Source organism: Taeniopygia guttata, chromosome 2, assembly GCF_048771995.1.
Source record: "Taeniopygia guttata chromosome 2, bTaeGut7.mat, whole genome shotgun sequence".
Taxonomy (NCBI): Eukaryota; Metazoa; Chordata; class Aves; order Passeriformes; family Estrildidae; genus Taeniopygia; species Taeniopygia guttata.
Genome location: NC_133026.1, coordinates 19,820,926 through 19,837,294, shown reverse-complemented (window position 1 = coordinate 19,837,294; position 16,369 = coordinate 19,820,926). Strand labels below are relative to the sequence as shown.

Here is a 16,369-nt window from a genome sequence, read left to right as displayed (position 1 = left end):
TCTGTGTCTTTAATTTTATTAAAATGTATCTATCGTACTGCTTCCAGTGGAGATAAGATTAAAATCTGTCTTACAGTCCAGAGCCCATTCAATTAATTATGTTTATTATCTGCGGCCAGACCTCCACACTTCTCTTTCATATTCACGTTAAAGAAATATGCCATCTTAAGTATTCCACCTCAAGCTTTCAAAGGTATAGAAACTCCAGGATTAAAATTCACCTGAGCAAACAGTAGTGGGTGAAGTATGTATGTGCATGCTATAGAATGATTCTAAATGAACAGCCATATTCTATCCACTGGTCCTGATGTGATGAAGTGCACCAAAGTTGCTACTCACTTTTCGCAGCAGCTGTTTGATATTTCATTTTATTTTCTCTGTATAGTGGGACCACGTCTGCATTACTGCACTTTATGTAAGCACTGCTGTGTTACAGGTTTCCAACTCTCAAAGCTCCAGAAGGGTGCACTGATCTGCCTGTGTCTGTCTGTGCTCTAGGTGCTGGTGAGATCTGAGGGGCAGTGTGTCAGAAGGAAGGCTGCTGGCAGCCTGAGTATCGTATTAAAATCACCTATATGGAGCCGTGTGTTGCTTTACTTAAGTTGCATTGATACCTGAATTTTTACAAGTTTGTTTCAATGTTGCTGCAGGTTGAAGCCTCAAGCAGATTTGGAGGTTACTATGCCCCACCTCTCAAGCCCAGTAATGTTGCATTCTCTGTATAAATTAGCTGAAAAGGTATTTCTGAGGTGGTTTTGTACCAATCTATCATTGTGCCTACTACAGCCACAACTTCAGAATTAGGATTCCAGAATCTGAGCAAGTTTTTGCCAACATTAAATCACCATTCTGCAGGTTGCAACTGTTCCTTTTAGTACACGAAGTGGTCGTCTCTCTTCTCTCCTGGGGAGGGCAGTAGCAAATTTTGATTAATGAAGATCTTAACAAGGCTAGGGTAGAGCCTGAGCTGCAAATTAAAGAGGGTCCTTTGAAGTACCCTTGCATTCCAATGAGGGGAGCTTCCCTCATGCTGCGGAATGCAGCATTCCTGTTTGTACAGGAACCTGGAATGGCCCCCTCTTTGTGCCAACCTTGCTAAAGCAATGCCATTATTCACATGCGGCTGGACCTAACCCTTGGCTTCATTACAGATCCATGGGAAGTAAGTGGCTAAGGAGTATGAGTGTGGCAGCACAATAGCTGGTTTTCCAAGATGTAAGGAAATATGTGTAATATAAATGCTCAAAAAGGACTGAGCCTTTAGTGTTGTTTTGCATAGACTTTCATGAAAAAGTCTCAGTATTCAGCAAAGGCAGCACTGACGGCATTCAAAATATGCTGCTTTAGGGCCCCTTGAAAATGTTTATCCTTCCCTACCTTTGTCTGAAGCACATCTGCTGTAGTTCAAATCCAAATGCAGTGCATTTGCCAGAGTTCAGATTAGATCTTTAATTAAGCTTTCATCCCCACTAGCACAGACAACAATGTCAAGTCTGTGGACCCCATGAGAAAATACAGCTTATTCCATTGGCTCCCATGGTCTGCAACATTGTTAGCATGCTTAAAAGTGGCTGGGCTGTGCTGAGAGTAAATACTGTACCCTAAAGGAAATAATTTCTGGTTTAAATTCTGTTTGAAACATTATTTAAGCCAATTAAAATGTGTCCTTTAGGGATCTTGGCTGAGGTCTCTGTTGCTTGATCTCCAGGGTGCTCTGTGTTGCTGCTCCTCTGCTCTCCCCAGTCTGTGCAGAGAGTGGATGGGCAATGTGTGAAGGTGATGGGTAATGCTTGTAGTGTTTCAAGGCTAGAGATCTTGAGGTTTTTTCTTGAAGAGAGCAGATTAAAAAATACTTCCAGTGGATCTGCACAGTACTGCTCTCAGAGAAGCAACACCTGAGCTGCCTTTGAGGGGCTCCGTAGTCACTTGGGTTTATGTGCTCGCAGGCACCATGACAGGGTAGTCGTAGCAATGGCTGCCCTAAAAATCTTATTTCCTTCTCCCTCTCTCCTTGTCTTTGGAATCAGTAATGATGATTTTACAAAAGGGAAGAGCCTGGAGCATTTAGCAATTCTCTTTTGTCTTTACCCACATAGACATTGTCACAGTCTGTTACAGCACCCTCCTCATTATCTACAGAAACTGAACTGATGATAAAGCAGTTTAGATTGTTTTGATCTATGAATAAGCTTTATGTGTCTCATGAAGTATATAGTTACCTCTCTGGGATAGCCATTTGCCATTCGAGCATGACATATTTCTCATACTTTAAAATCAAATCTGTTTATAGGAGCATTCATTTACTTCAGTGGATCACATCAGAGGAACACAAAGATGGCCATGTCTCACCTGGGAAGCCCTTTCCTTGTCAAGCTTACCCCTGGGCTCTCCTGCTGCCAGGTAACAGTTTGATATGAACTGTCCCCATCTTTGTGACCTATCCCTCAGCTGATAGGTCAGGTATTCTTCGTGCTCTAAGTGTTGCTGCTGAGGGTTCTGTTTCAATACCAGTGGAAGGAGTTACAAACTAATGCTTTGGGAGGACAGAGAAGGCAATTTTTATTGTTTTGCTACCAGATTTTTTTATCTGATTATTACTATTCTTTTTCAAAGCACCCTGCAGGTAACTCAGATTTCAGGACATACTCCAGTTTTTTGTGTACTTTGGCAAAGGTATCTGGACAATAATAGCAGGGCTTTATCAAATAGCCACTCTGTTGTCTGCAGACAGGAAAGTCACATAACCAGGCTTCCATATGGTTTCAAGTCACTGTACACATCAACTGTGTTGGTGTGACCAGAGAGAACTAGCTGCCATACTCCAGACATGCACTAAATTTTAGGTCATGGTTTGACGAGGATGCTTTTTAAGCTGATCAGTGCAGTACTTGGGCATTACTTTGAAATGTATTTTTTTTTTTGTCAGATGTCTTGTGGCTCTGCAGAGGAATGCAAAAGCAAACAGCCAGGATAGTGGTTGAGCTGAAAAACTAGAAAGGTACCAGGAAAAAAGATTAATCAGGAGGGACAAAAAATGGAAAAATATTAGATGAAAGATGAAAATGCACTTTTATAACTAGACGGTTTTATTTTTCAACAAAATTCTGTATTATTAAAACAAAACTTGAGGAAATATATTAAATATGAACAGCAACTATTCAATACATTCACAGCTATATTTTTATTTGTCCTTTTGGCCACTGAATAAAATCAATAGATACTGCTCGGTTTTATAACTTTTTTCTTTTTTTTATCTTTCCTGAGGCTTTTTATATTTTCTATTCTGTAACTTTTCAATGCTTATGCCATACTAGGGAGAAGTTGTGTAGTTATGAAGTGGTTTTCTTCTGATACTGTGTAATCCTTTTTTATTTAAAAAGCCAGAGAGAAGAAAAGAGAAAGACAGAGAAAGCTTGCCAAAATAATTTTATTTTGTTATGTGAAGAAAAGAGCTTTAAAGAAACAAAATGAAATTTAGATTGGTTTCTTAACTTTTCAGACTTCTTGTAGAACGGAAACTGTTAATTCCACTTAAGAAAACTTTTTTTTCAAAAAAAGAAAGTCAGAAAAGGTGTTGCACTTAGAAGTCCAAGCAATTAGCAGAATTTTATTCCAGCAGGATCTAGACTTCTTATGGTTTATCTCATCTAAGGGACCAGAAACAATTGCCAGCTTAGCTAAATCTGTGTTACTTGAAACTTCAGCTCATTTGGACTGCACACATCAGTGAGTTACGAGAGGTCTCAGCTGAATAGCTGCCACTTGCAGCTGAAGAGTAGAAGCTTCTGAAACAATTCAAGAACAGTGCCTTGCAGTCATTTAAGTCAATCTCACAGTTCTTAATCTTCGTGTGACTTCTTATTGTTATATAAGATCAGAAATAAAACAGATGCAGGATAAACTCAAGCAGAATGCTGCTGCAGGGAACTCAGAAATCCTGAACATCCCATGGAAGCCCCATGTGTGCACTACTCCTGGGGCACCCAACAGCCTTTGTGCTCACAGCACATTTTTTAGGTAGTTCCATCTCATTTTTGTTGACTTTGATACTGAGGAGATAAGCACCTTTCAGATTCAAATTAATTTATCTTAGAAACCCTTAAGGCAAACTGGGCACTGCTGATACGTGAATCAATGAATTATTCTAGTAACATCTATTGCAGAGTTTGGTCTGCATTCAAAATAAACACAGATGCAGTGGGGATGCACATATTTTTCTCTACTTCAAAGTCAGAAAAGAAAAAAAAATTATTATAAGTATGCATGTATTGAATGAATTTAAAATTCTCAGATCCAACAAAAGCTAGAGCATGTTCCTACCCAAATGTACATGTCTGTCAGGAGAGTGTTTTTGAGAACTGGAAGCCTGGCGTTCTGCCACATTATCCCTGCAGACTTTTATTTCTGGGAAAGAGCAACGAGTAGGGGTTGTTCACTAGGATGTGTTATGTTCTCTGCCTATTAATGTGAGATGATGCCCTCTGTTGGATATCCCACAGAGAGGATAAAAGGATCCACACAAAGAGATCTGTGTTTATTACTAGCTTTACAAGTTCTTTAGCTCCAGATGATAAAAAAAATATTTGAATTTAAGGTTAACAGATTTATATTGTGCCTTTCTGGTTAATTGAAGCTTAGAAGTAACTTTTTTCTGCAGCTTCTTGTAGCTGGGTCTTTTTGTGGATGTAAGCTAAGAAACATTTTCAGTTAGCTCAAGGTTTTGCACTTGTAGAAGGAAATTTCTAGTCCCAGATCTGTGTTTATGGCTCTATAATGGATACAATAGTCATTGTATAGTAAGACATATAGACATAAAGAAAGAAGGTAACATTATTTCTTACTTAATGAAAACATAAATGTGTTTAAAAAGCTGTTTGAAAGACAAAAGCCATCTAAATTGTTTAGAGTGTAATTCTTCAAACACCTCACTTTGGAAAGTGTTTGTGTACCTGCTGCTTTCTATTTCTTAAGCTTTTTGCTGGGGGACTGAGTTACATGAAAGCATTTCAATTTATTAATGAGGATAAAGATTATTATATATAAGACATGATATTCATGAGTGGTGATAAATGTTGAGAGACTGAGTCTACCAGACCTGAAGCTGGATGATATTGAAAAGTAGCAGTGTGTTTTAACAGGAATATTTCTGCATGACTGATCCAGCTCTTGTCTTACATTCATGAAGAGACAAGTATTATCAATATCAAGGCTTTTGCAGGGAAGTAACAATACTGCAATTGAAGAAATTTTAGTCTTTGTCTATGTGAAGAAGGAGGAAGGACTCAGGGGGCAAGGAAAAATTAGTCTTTGAAAACCTTATTTCTTTCCCTCGGTTCTCAGTTGAATTTTTGCCTGGGTATTATTAAAAAATTAAATGTATCAGTACAAAAAAATAAATTAGATTTATTAAATTACTCTGTAGTGCGGGGGAGTGAACTATGATTTTCACCGTTTTCTTATCTTTTCTGCCTCACAGTCTCACCCACTTACAGTCTTTGTATTTTCCTCCCATTTATTGGTCAGTCTGATTGTTTCAGGAGATTAATAGTTTATTTTAAAAACCTGTCTTCAGATTGTATTCATTTATGTTGATTTTGGAAATAAAAGATCCTAAGATTTCCTTCATATAAGAATCTCAATAATTGCTCTTCTGAGATTAACATGCCTATGAAATTGTAATATATTCAGCATTTGTAAAGAAGAATAAACTTTGAGAAGTCTCTAAGTGCTTACTCTGATAAAGAAGTTAAAGGAAGTCATATCATTCAGTCTGCATCAGCTGGTAGATACAAGTTATAAGTAAATTGTAAAAATAAGCTTTACTTTTAAATATAGTTTTGTCTTTAGACATGATACTGCTCCTCAAAATGCTGTGATTTCAAACATCCCCATCTTTCATGCCAAGTCTGTGCTTAGACCTGTCATGTCATTTGTTGTTATAATGTACTTATACTCCTTGGTACTGGCTTTATTGCAGATTGATTGTATAATTTTTTTAAAGCTTTTCACTAAAAAACTCTTTCAACAGGTAAGATTTTGGTACTGGTTATCTCAGGATTCCCAGCTTTCTGTCTTTAAGAAGACTGCATTAAATGGAAGTTTGGAAAAATTATATGACATTTCAGGATTGCCTGAGATGAACTGGAGAAAAGTGAATATACCTGTAGAAAGTCTGGCTGAAGAATTGCCTTTTCAGGTAATTATATATCACATTTATATTGCTTTCAAAAAGATATTTTACTTTGGCCTTTAGAATTCAATTACTTTTAATAATGAAATATAGAAAGAGATTTTCCATTCTTTAATGCTCATATGAAAAAGAATTTAATTCAGCTTTTTCCACAGGTCCATCTAGTAAACAGCATAGCCGTTGTTTCAGTATTGTAAGCATTAGAATAACTTTTAGTAACAAACATCAAGGGACCCTAAAGATTATTTAGTTCCAGTTCCCATTGGCAAGGACACCTTTCACTTTACCAGCTTGTCAGAGCTCCATCCAGCCTGGCCTTCAACATCTCCAGGGATGGGGCATCTACAACTTTCCTAGGTAACCTTCCGGTGCCTCACCACCTTTAAAGGAAAGGATGTCTTCCCAATATCTAGTCTGAACACACTCTTTTAAAGTTTGAATCCATTCCCCTTGTCCGGTTACTACATGACCTTATAAATAGTCCCTCTCCATCTTTCTTGTAGGCTTCCTTCAGGTACTGAAGGCTGCAATTACATCGTTCTGGAGCTTTCTCATTTTGAGGATGAATAAACCAAATTCTCTCAGTCTTTCCTAATAGGAGAGGTGCTGCATCCCTCTGATCATCTTGGTGACCTCTTCTACACTCACTCTAACAGGTGCTGGAGACCCCAGAGCCTGGGGTCTCACAAGGGCAGATTAGAGGGCAGAATCCCCTTCCCTGCCCTGGTGCCCACGCTGCTTTCGGTGCAGCCCAGAACACGTTTGGCTCTCTGGGCTGTGAGTGTCCATGGCTGGGTCATGTCCAGCCTCTCACCCACCAGCACCCCCAGGTCCTTCTGGGCAGGGCTGCTCTCAATCCTTCATCCCCAGCCTGTGCTGACACTGGGGGTTACCCCAGCCCAGGTGCAGCACCTTGCACTTCATCTTGTTGAACCTCATGAGCTTCCCATGGGCCACTTCTCGAGCTTGTCCAGGTCCCTCTGGATGGCATCCTGTCCTTCAGGCATGTCAGCTCCACCACTCAGCTTGGTGCACCACTGCAAACTTGTTGAGCATGCACTTGATCACATTAATGAAGATATTAAATTACACTGGTCCAACTATGGACCCATGAGGGGCACCACTTCTCACTGATGTTCGTCAGGACTCTGAGTTGTTGACCACCACCCTCTGGATGTGACCATGCAACCAATTCTTTATTCACCTAACAGTCCATCCATGAAATCCATCTCTCTCCAATTTGAAGAGCAGGATGTTGTGGGGGCCATGTCAAAGGCTTTACAGAAGACCAGATACGGGAGCCATAACCCTTCACTGTTGCAATTACTTCCTCATAGAGGGCATTGGGTTGGTCAGGCAGGACTTTCCCTTGTTGAAGCCATGTTGGCTGTCTCAAGTCACCTCCCTGTCCTCCGTGTGCCTTAGCATAACTTGTAGGAGGATGTGTTCCATTATCTGCCCAAACACAGAGGTGAGGCTGACAGTGCAGGTACTTTGATTTGCTATCTGTCCCTTCATTTATTGTACCACATTGCTAACTTCACCAGGCATAGTATGCATGAACTCAATTAAATGGTGGTGTAAATCATCATATTTGATAACTATGAATGGTATCATCATACTTGGTAACTATCAATTTAAGAAGATATATAATTTTTCTGTGTTCCAGCAGGAAGACCATTCATTCAATAGTGATGACTTTTACCAGTTTTGATTGAAGCAAGGTCATCTGGGTTGCATAACTTTCCCTAGGTAGAAGTATGGCTTTGATAGTGGAGGAGCAAATTTCTGACCTGACCAATTCTCAGTTATAGTTTTTCCTGGCTGATGTTCAGAGTTGTTTGTAGGAACTATTTAGTTCCTGTGCAGATGTCATAAATTATAAATTAATATATAAATAAATATGTGTGTGTTTATGTCTTTTTATCATGTCACCTTTAATGCATTAACTTTTTTTCTGTTTTTACAGATTGTCTTGCGGGGTACTATTCTAACAACAAATGCTACTGTTGCTGTTGATGATATCAGTATAGCAGGGGAATGTGTAATTGTGAATGGATCACTTCCAGAAGTCAGCCAGGAAAGTAAAGGCAAGTTTCATGGTTTTCAATACATTTTCCCCAATGTCTGCTATATATAACTTATTTTACTGAAAACTTGAAGTTACTTTTAACAAAGTAGAGGATAGATAATCTGAGGAAAAAAGTCCATATGCTGTAATCAGTCATGTCCCTGGAAGTGTTCCCAGCTATGTTGGATGGGTCTTTGACTCTTCCCATGGCACACTATATGATCTTTAAAGCCCTTCCCAATCCAAACCATTCCATGATTCCCTAATGAAGGCTTTCATCCTTGTGTAACACATTAGCTGCTGTAAGAAGTTTGCACTAATTCTGCAAAGTGAGCTCTGGTGGGAATTTCCTGGTACCACTTACTATGTAGTACCTGCTCACATTCACGTTTGGATGCAGAGGCAGAAGGAAAGCATCCTATATTTTCCACTAAAGAGCAAATTCTGCTGCTTTACCTTTATGGAAAAAAGCTTCTCCCATCATTACTGCTAAATATCTGGCATAATAAATGCCCACCAAACTTGTCTTTGTACTCACACTTTGTAGTCTTTAAGAGCCAATGGATGGAAATATAAAACAACATAACCTGTCAGACTGCTGCTCATGGTCCTCTTGATGCTAACAGCTACTTTTCAAAAATGGCATGGGTACATGTGCAGTCAGGGGTGATGTTGATGAGTTACAGACATATGGTATCTGAATTTAATATCCAAAAATTTAAAGGCACAATAGAGAACTTCAGTGTTGTGTTTTTAAGGCTTCTCTGATCCCTATATACAGTGGAGTTGAGGTATTTAGAAAAACATTTATTTGCTTTAATTATTTTCTCTACAACTCCCTCATTTACCCATTAATCACAAAGATATTACTTTTAGAAGAGAGTTTTTTTTTTTTTTTAATCCCTCTCTGGATAGAAATGTGAGTATTTAAAAAAGTTAAGTTAAACAAAGAATATGATAAGCTGCTTATCATTCCTCTCACTTATTCACTTTCCAGAAATCTAGTGAAGAAAAACCAGCAGATCCTGGCTTTTTGTTTCCCCATTCATTGAAATTTGGGGTATTTTCTAGCATGTAAGTTGAGGTACAGGCTAGTAATGGTGCAGCACCAACCTTGGCTTCTTGAAGCTTTCATTGTGACCTGAGCACAGAGAGAGCACGGCTACAGCAGAAAGGTTTGGTGGAGAACCTGCACCTGGCTCCCAGGGAAAGGGCAGGGAGCCGTACTGGCCTCTGAGCAGGAGCCTGGCTCTGTAATACCAAGGTATATTTGATAACTTGTCACATGAAAGTTTGAATATTGTGGAGAGTAAGATTTAGTTTAAGTCCCTCAGACATTGAGATCAGCTGTATTTCTTATCAGCTGTGATAATCTAGTACACTGCATAGGTGCTGATCTGTTCCTTGTGCTGAGCATGTCGCTATATTAAAAGGAATTAAGCAGCACTACTTCTAATTTTATATACTTGTGGCTTGACTTACATGTATTTTTCTGATTTTTAAGGGGGAAAAGAATCTACAGATGCTAATGCTTCATCTTTTTACTGTCCAGCGGGATTTTTTTCATGTGGGGATGGGCAATGTATTTCACATGATAAATTTTGTGATTTTAAGCCTGACTGCACTAACAACCATGATGAAACCAAATGCCGTAAGTGGAAACTTTGAAATTTATGTTTTTAAGCTCCTGTGACTATGTTCTTTTGTCCTATTTGCCATGCTTTCATGACTTCGTAAATCTTGAAATTTAATTAAAAGTAAAAGCTCTCGAGAAATAGTTACTTCACTTTGGTTCTGTTCTGTGATTTTTCCCCTTTTAGTTTCTGTAGCAACTACCTCTCTCTTAGCATTAAAACCAGAAGAAGAGACTTTGATTAATTATTTAGTAGAAGATGCTCCTTAAAAAATTATATTTTATTTTATAATTCTAATGCACTGATCACAGACTTGCATTCAAATAGTATGTTTTATATACTTACTTTTGCTGTGAAGATGCCACAGCTGTACCACAAGTCTGGTCACAGATACAATTTAAGCTGAGTCAATGTCTTCTGTTCGGATGAGCTGTGACTCCTGTCAGGGCCACATGCCTGGGCTTTCTCTGCATGGAAACAAACACGAGGGAAAGTAGTGGGAGCTGATGTGCCTAAGAATCCCTCTCCAATGTACAGTCAGCAGGGAGCTTGGAACTGTTTCAAGGTCTCTAATATGCAGCTTCAAAAGCCTTTTTCATTCATTCAGTTTCCTTCTTTGTATAAGAAATCACAGTTATACTTTACTTTATGACTGATGGTTCTTGCTTTGGACCATCAGCTTTGCTCTAGAACTTGTGATGCATTTTCAAAAGAAGTTGCCATGAGACTTATTTAATGCAAGTTTTCTTTTTAAAAATAGAGCATGATGCTTTCTAGCACATTCAACGCAAATTACAGAAATATTGTAGACAAGATCTTCAAATTATTTTCTGTGCCCTGTTATGCATCTAAGAACATAAACTTTAGAAGTGCTAATATAATCCAATTTCACTGTTCATATTTTATGGTTTTTATTTGGAGATTTGAGAGTTGTTGTTCAGGTAAGCAAAGATCTATTTGACTATTGGCAGATAAATGAAATAATTACAGTTTCTATGACTTTCTCTTCAATTTTAGCATTGAATCTTCTTCAGCTAGAGCACTGGTATTGAGGGTTTTAAGTGTTTAGAAAGACTGATATCCAAAATATACAGAACTTTGAAATATAAAATTGCATTTTTTTTTACTAGATAACAGTTTGCCTAGCTAAAATCAGAAATTACTATGCATATTCACTAAGCAGAATATCTTTCCTCTTGTGGGCCAGAGCAAAGAAAATTCTGATGTTACTGTAACACAGCTGAGGTTGGAAGTCATATTTGAGGATTACTTAGTGGTTAAGCACCCCTCTGCTTGAAGTAGGGCCACCCGAGCCAAATGCCCTGAGCTTGACAGAGTTAGGTTCTGAATACCTATGAGAATGGAGACTACCCATCCAGCCAGGAAGCCTGTTCCAGTGTTTGATCTCTCTTGCAGTAAAACAAGTGTCTGTTGCTTCTTCTCATTTCACTGGGCACAACTGAGAAGAGTTTTTACTGCTTTGCTGCTTCCCTGTTCATGTTACTAGTATTTAAACACTCAATTTTTAATTTACTTGATTTTTTTTTTCTATTTTACCTGTGATTATATACCTTATGCAGCATTGGGTTATGATAGTCTGGATTTTTCTCCCACTGCCCTTTTTAAATTCAGGTACAGGGTATTTGTTCTCTGACAAAATAATAACACTTCCAAATCAATATTTTAATTAAAAAATGTTCTAAATAGATTTAGCTGCATGCAACTTTGCCTGCACTGGGCAAAGCAGTGAAGTGGTAACTTTTAATCAAGAAAATTAAGATCTGTTTTTTGTGGCCATTTATATTTCCTTTTAACTATTCAACCTTTGTTTCCATTTCAACATTGTACCTTTGGATGAAGACAAATGTCCAGCTAGGTGCTCAGGCAGTCCTAGACCAGCCTTAATTACAAGTAGCCTATATGGCTACTGATTTTTTTTTTCCTCTAATTATATGACTGAAGACTCTTTTATTATGCCCAAGTCTCATTTCTCAAGACAATACATTAACAAAGCCATGCTAAAGGTTAAACTTTGGAACCATTATATTTATGATGATCTTTGCTCTAAGTATATTGCTGACTTATAAATCATTGTTACTGCTGAGCTGGCTCAGTGTGTGCTAGCACTACAGCTTGTAATGTGGGAAGCTGAATGTAGGTACACAAAGGACACTGCAAGTGGTTTGGCAAGTTGACTGTTTCCAAGCAATAAACTTGCCTTTCAGCACATTAATCTGGTAGTCTGCAGCACTAGAATAGCTCTTATAATTCTTTTCAAATAGTATTTCATCATCCTCATGCTTATGTAATGCATCATGACCTTCTATATTTTCTTTGCCTGTTTCTGCTCTTGTATAAAAGCGTTTAATGTTTCTCAATTTTCCTTATTTCTGAACTTGGCTAAGTACAGATTTTTTCACCTCTTCTAGCTACATTATTGCTTTCATCAATCTTAGCATTTTTTTCCATGGTGTTCCATCTAATAGTGATTGCATGCACCTTGACCTTGTTAATGTTTTTCTCTTTGTATGAGAACCAGGCAAGGCATATTACATGGGCTTAAAATGTCTTTCAAAATATATAAAATATAATCTTAAAATATAATCTTAAACATTTAAAATATAATCTTAAATTCTAGCAAGATGATTTAGTTAGGTGCTCAGGTCCACTAGACCCACTGAATAAGCCAGGTCTCCATACAATTTTTTAAGCTCTCAGTATCAATCCTTGAGACATCTCTTGATTTTCACTTCCACTCAAATGAGTACCTTTTTTTCTGTCAGGCCTTGAAGAATTCAGTTGAAGATGAACACTTCTGAGACAGACAAAATATTTTCTCTCTTGAGTGCTGCTACCCCTGACTATTAGATCACAGCTTCTCTTCTACAGATGAAGAATTTACTGTGGCCATAAAGCTTTTATACTTTTTATACTTGACTTCTATGCATTAAGGCAAGGAGAAATGCGGCAGCCTTTTTCAAACTGCAGATTTACAGCAGTGACCTAACATACCTATCACATTGTGTGCTTGTGCTCTGGAAGATGAATGTGCAACATGACTTCTATGGTTTACATCCTCTGCCTTTGGTGTAGTCTAAATGCTCACTTTTGCACTCTAAGAATTATGTTGATGGAATAGGAAGAAGATCAGGTTGAAAAGCAGTCTGGTAACAGAATTGATATTCTGTCTGACCTTTGCTAATTTCCCCCTTATGCTCTGTCTTTTGTGTCAGTTCTTTTTTTTTTCCTCTGTCTACTTATGGTGTGGATTATCAGGAATAATTATATGGGTTTCTATATAAAATAAATAAGAAAGAATTTACTTTTATATAAAATATAGCATATTTTTACAGGTTTATCCATGGTCACATGTTTTAAGGTGCTCCAACCTAACCTCATGCACAGTCACTGATGTATCGAGGTATACCTGTTGCAACACTGACTCACCCACAGCCACAGATCCTCTGAGGTGTACTTTTTACAGCATGTACTTACCCTTCAGAGTAACACCTGCTGCCACAGAGCCATAACCATGGCCACAGATACTTCAAGATGTACCTGCTCTGGCATGGGCTTCTTCTCAGCCACAGCCACCCCAGGGAGTCCCAATCTCATCTGGCCTCATCTGCAGGTCACAGTCCCTTTGACTTCAGTCCACACTGGAGTTCCAGCCTGTTCCTTCCAGCACAGCAGCAGCAGTGATCTGGCCATCTGCCAGCAGGCACATCACCTGTGCTGTTATCAAAATGCTCCCAGGCACAGTAGAATAAGGAGATAAGCAGTGCAACAAGCAGTGAAAGCAAGAAGCAGCCAATAACAAGCACCAGGCTCTAATGAACAGTCAGGAAAGCAGACCCCATGGCAAGCACAGGCATGTGCCAATTAATATCTAAAAATCATACAAGCTATAAATTTGATCCAACACATTCCAATCACACTTGTCGTTATCTCAAACCCTTCAAGCCACATGTGCCAGAAAGGACTGGGACATGGTTGAACCCGCAGCTCAGGCCCACATAGCTGCTGACTCGCTCCCCTGGTAGGATGGGAGAGAGAATCAGATGAGTAAAGGTGAGAAAACTCATGGGTCAAGATAAAGACAGTTTAATAGGGAAAGCAAAAACCATACAAAGAAGAGCAAGGATTTCATTCACCCTGTGGGCAGGCAGGTGTTCAGCCATCCCCAGGGGAGCAGGGCCCCATTACACATTACAGTGACTTGGGAAGATCAACACCATCACTTGGAACATCTCCCACCAGTCTGCTGCTGAGCATGACACCACAGGATGTAGGCTTTTTTCAGTTGGGGTCAGCCATCCTAGATGTGTCTCTTCACAGCTTTTTCTGCATTCCCAACCTCCTTGCTGATGGGGCAATCTGAGGAGCAGGAAAGCCTTGGCTCTATATAAACATTGCTCAGCAATAATTAAAATATCCCTGAATAATCAACGCTTTTTCCAGCCCAAATTCAAAATATAGCCCTTTATCAGCTACTGTGAAGAAAATTAACTATACCCTAGCCCAAACCAGTACACATAAACACATGTTATTGTTTTGTGTTTATGTCTAAATGAAAGATGCATTTAATAGCTATTTCTATACTGTACAATTTAGGGCAGCACAAACATGCTAAGACTAGCCTTAAATTAAGTACTTCATAAACTGCACATAATCTATACGTTTGTACACAGTTTTATGTACCTTAATTTGAGTTAAAAGGCAAGTAAAGAGAAGGATGCACGTATTGGTTCTTAAAAACTACTTTAGTGGCATAATTGTTTAAAGATAAATATTATTTGGTTTCTAATGGTTACCTTCATATGAATAATAAAAATCTCCTCAGTATACTAAGAAAAATTCCTCCTATTTCCCATTACTAATCTTGGCAAGGCATAACATTTCTGCTCTAATTACACAGTAACTCTTCCTAAATCTCATTTTTAGAGTCAAATCTTGCATACCAAAATGTCTGTCTCATATGCTTGCTACTCTATTTCAGCCAGGCAAATCAGTAATTCTTAAAGGTGAGACCAGAAGCAACAGTCAGATCAGAAAGACGGGCTTAAGTTCAAAGAGTGAAAAGATTGCCAGCTTGTAAATTGGAGAAGGTACCTAATACTGGAAGTGCCTAGATAACTGCATAAGAATCAACTCATGAAAGTTAAATGGGGAAGGGATGGGACTGAAATCCCATCTACAGAGAAAGGAAAATACTTTTGACAGTGGGCAAGAAATGGCTGCAAAGGCTGCATTGCTTGAGCTTGCTGGTGCAGGAGAGAAGTAACCACGGGGCTGGAAGAAGACAGGGCAGGAGGGACCCCGGCTGCTCTGTGGGGAGAACTGGGACTAGCTGATCAAACTGTCAAAAGAGAGAAAAACAATGGAAGATTAAATGTCTGGTAAGAGAGAATAAATTAAGGAGAGAATAGGAATGAACAATACAAATGTGGAGCAGTGATATTTTGGGAGGGATCAGTATAAAATGTGGCTGTTAAGTGACAGAGAGCTGAAACTACATGAGATGACCTGGAGCAGGCAGCTGCTTGGGGAAATGAGGTAAGAGAGTGAGGATTTCCAATTTTCCAGTGATACTAGGACTGAGATAAGGGGTCACAGAAGAGCAGTTGTGTAATAAGTAAAGCAGGAAGTAAGCAGTGGAAAAGAGCATTGAGGAAAGAGGAAGGGCATTTTCCCAGCAGAGACCACACACACTTTCAGAATTTCTATAGAACCCAGAAGTCGTAAGTGTAACTTGTCTACTTCATTTAGCAAATATCTACATAGTATTTTTTGGAAAAAACCAATGTCTTATTGCATAGTTACTCTTTGGTTTCCAGCAAATTATGCACTTCGATAAAAAATATTGAATGAGTTTTGGTGGCAGAGAAAACAGGGTGAATAACATGAAGACCTGAATAGTGACCTCTGGACCTTAATTTTTCATAGTTTAGTAAAAACAGGAACTTTCCCTTCAGTTTTATAAAATGTTTTAAAGAATTTTATTTTCCTCCTGTAAAAATCTCAATCTTTGTAAATCCTACAGCTAAGTTAGGAGACATTAGTGCAGTTAGTTGTTAAAAATGTAGATGCACAGTGATATCACAAGATTTATTTATAATAGAATCTTTTTAATCTGCATGTTTTACTTTCCTTACAAGCAAAGCTATTTCTCATTTCACAAGTGATATACACCTCTGTGTTATGTACAAATCATGTCTGTCTAGTACTAAAATGCCCACATGACTGAAATCACAAAGAACTCTGTTGCAATTTCATGGCTATTGGAATGGATTTCCAAACAGAATTTAGCAAAAGAAAATGGTCTGGAGTACTTTGTTTCCGTAGCCATCTATAGAGGCAACTACTGTATCTATTTCTTTTAAATCTTTATGTTTAGGTGTAGATTGTGTGGTTTTGTTTTTTTGTTTTGATTTGTTTTGGGGGTTTTTTATGTGGGTTTTGTTAGGGGTTTTT

At 38.4% G+C, this 16,369-nt stretch overlaps 1 protein-coding gene across 1 annotated transcript in view; it reads left to right on the top strand.

Annotated features, from left to right (window-relative positions):
* Positions 1-16,369, top strand: part of MALRD1 (MAM and LDL receptor class A domain containing 1) — a 237,617-nt gene that overhangs the window by 41,247 nt on the left and 180,001 nt on the right. Inside the window, exons 11-14 of the mRNA XM_072925466.1 lie at positions 2,291-2,400; positions 6,029-6,196; positions 8,160-8,280; positions 9,766-9,912. Coding sequence (XP_072781567.1) covers positions 2,291-2,400; positions 6,029-6,196; positions 8,160-8,280; positions 9,766-9,912 — 546 coding nt within the window. The remainder of the gene's footprint in view (positions 1-2,290; positions 2,401-6,028; positions 6,197-8,159; positions 8,281-9,765; positions 9,913-16,369) is intronic.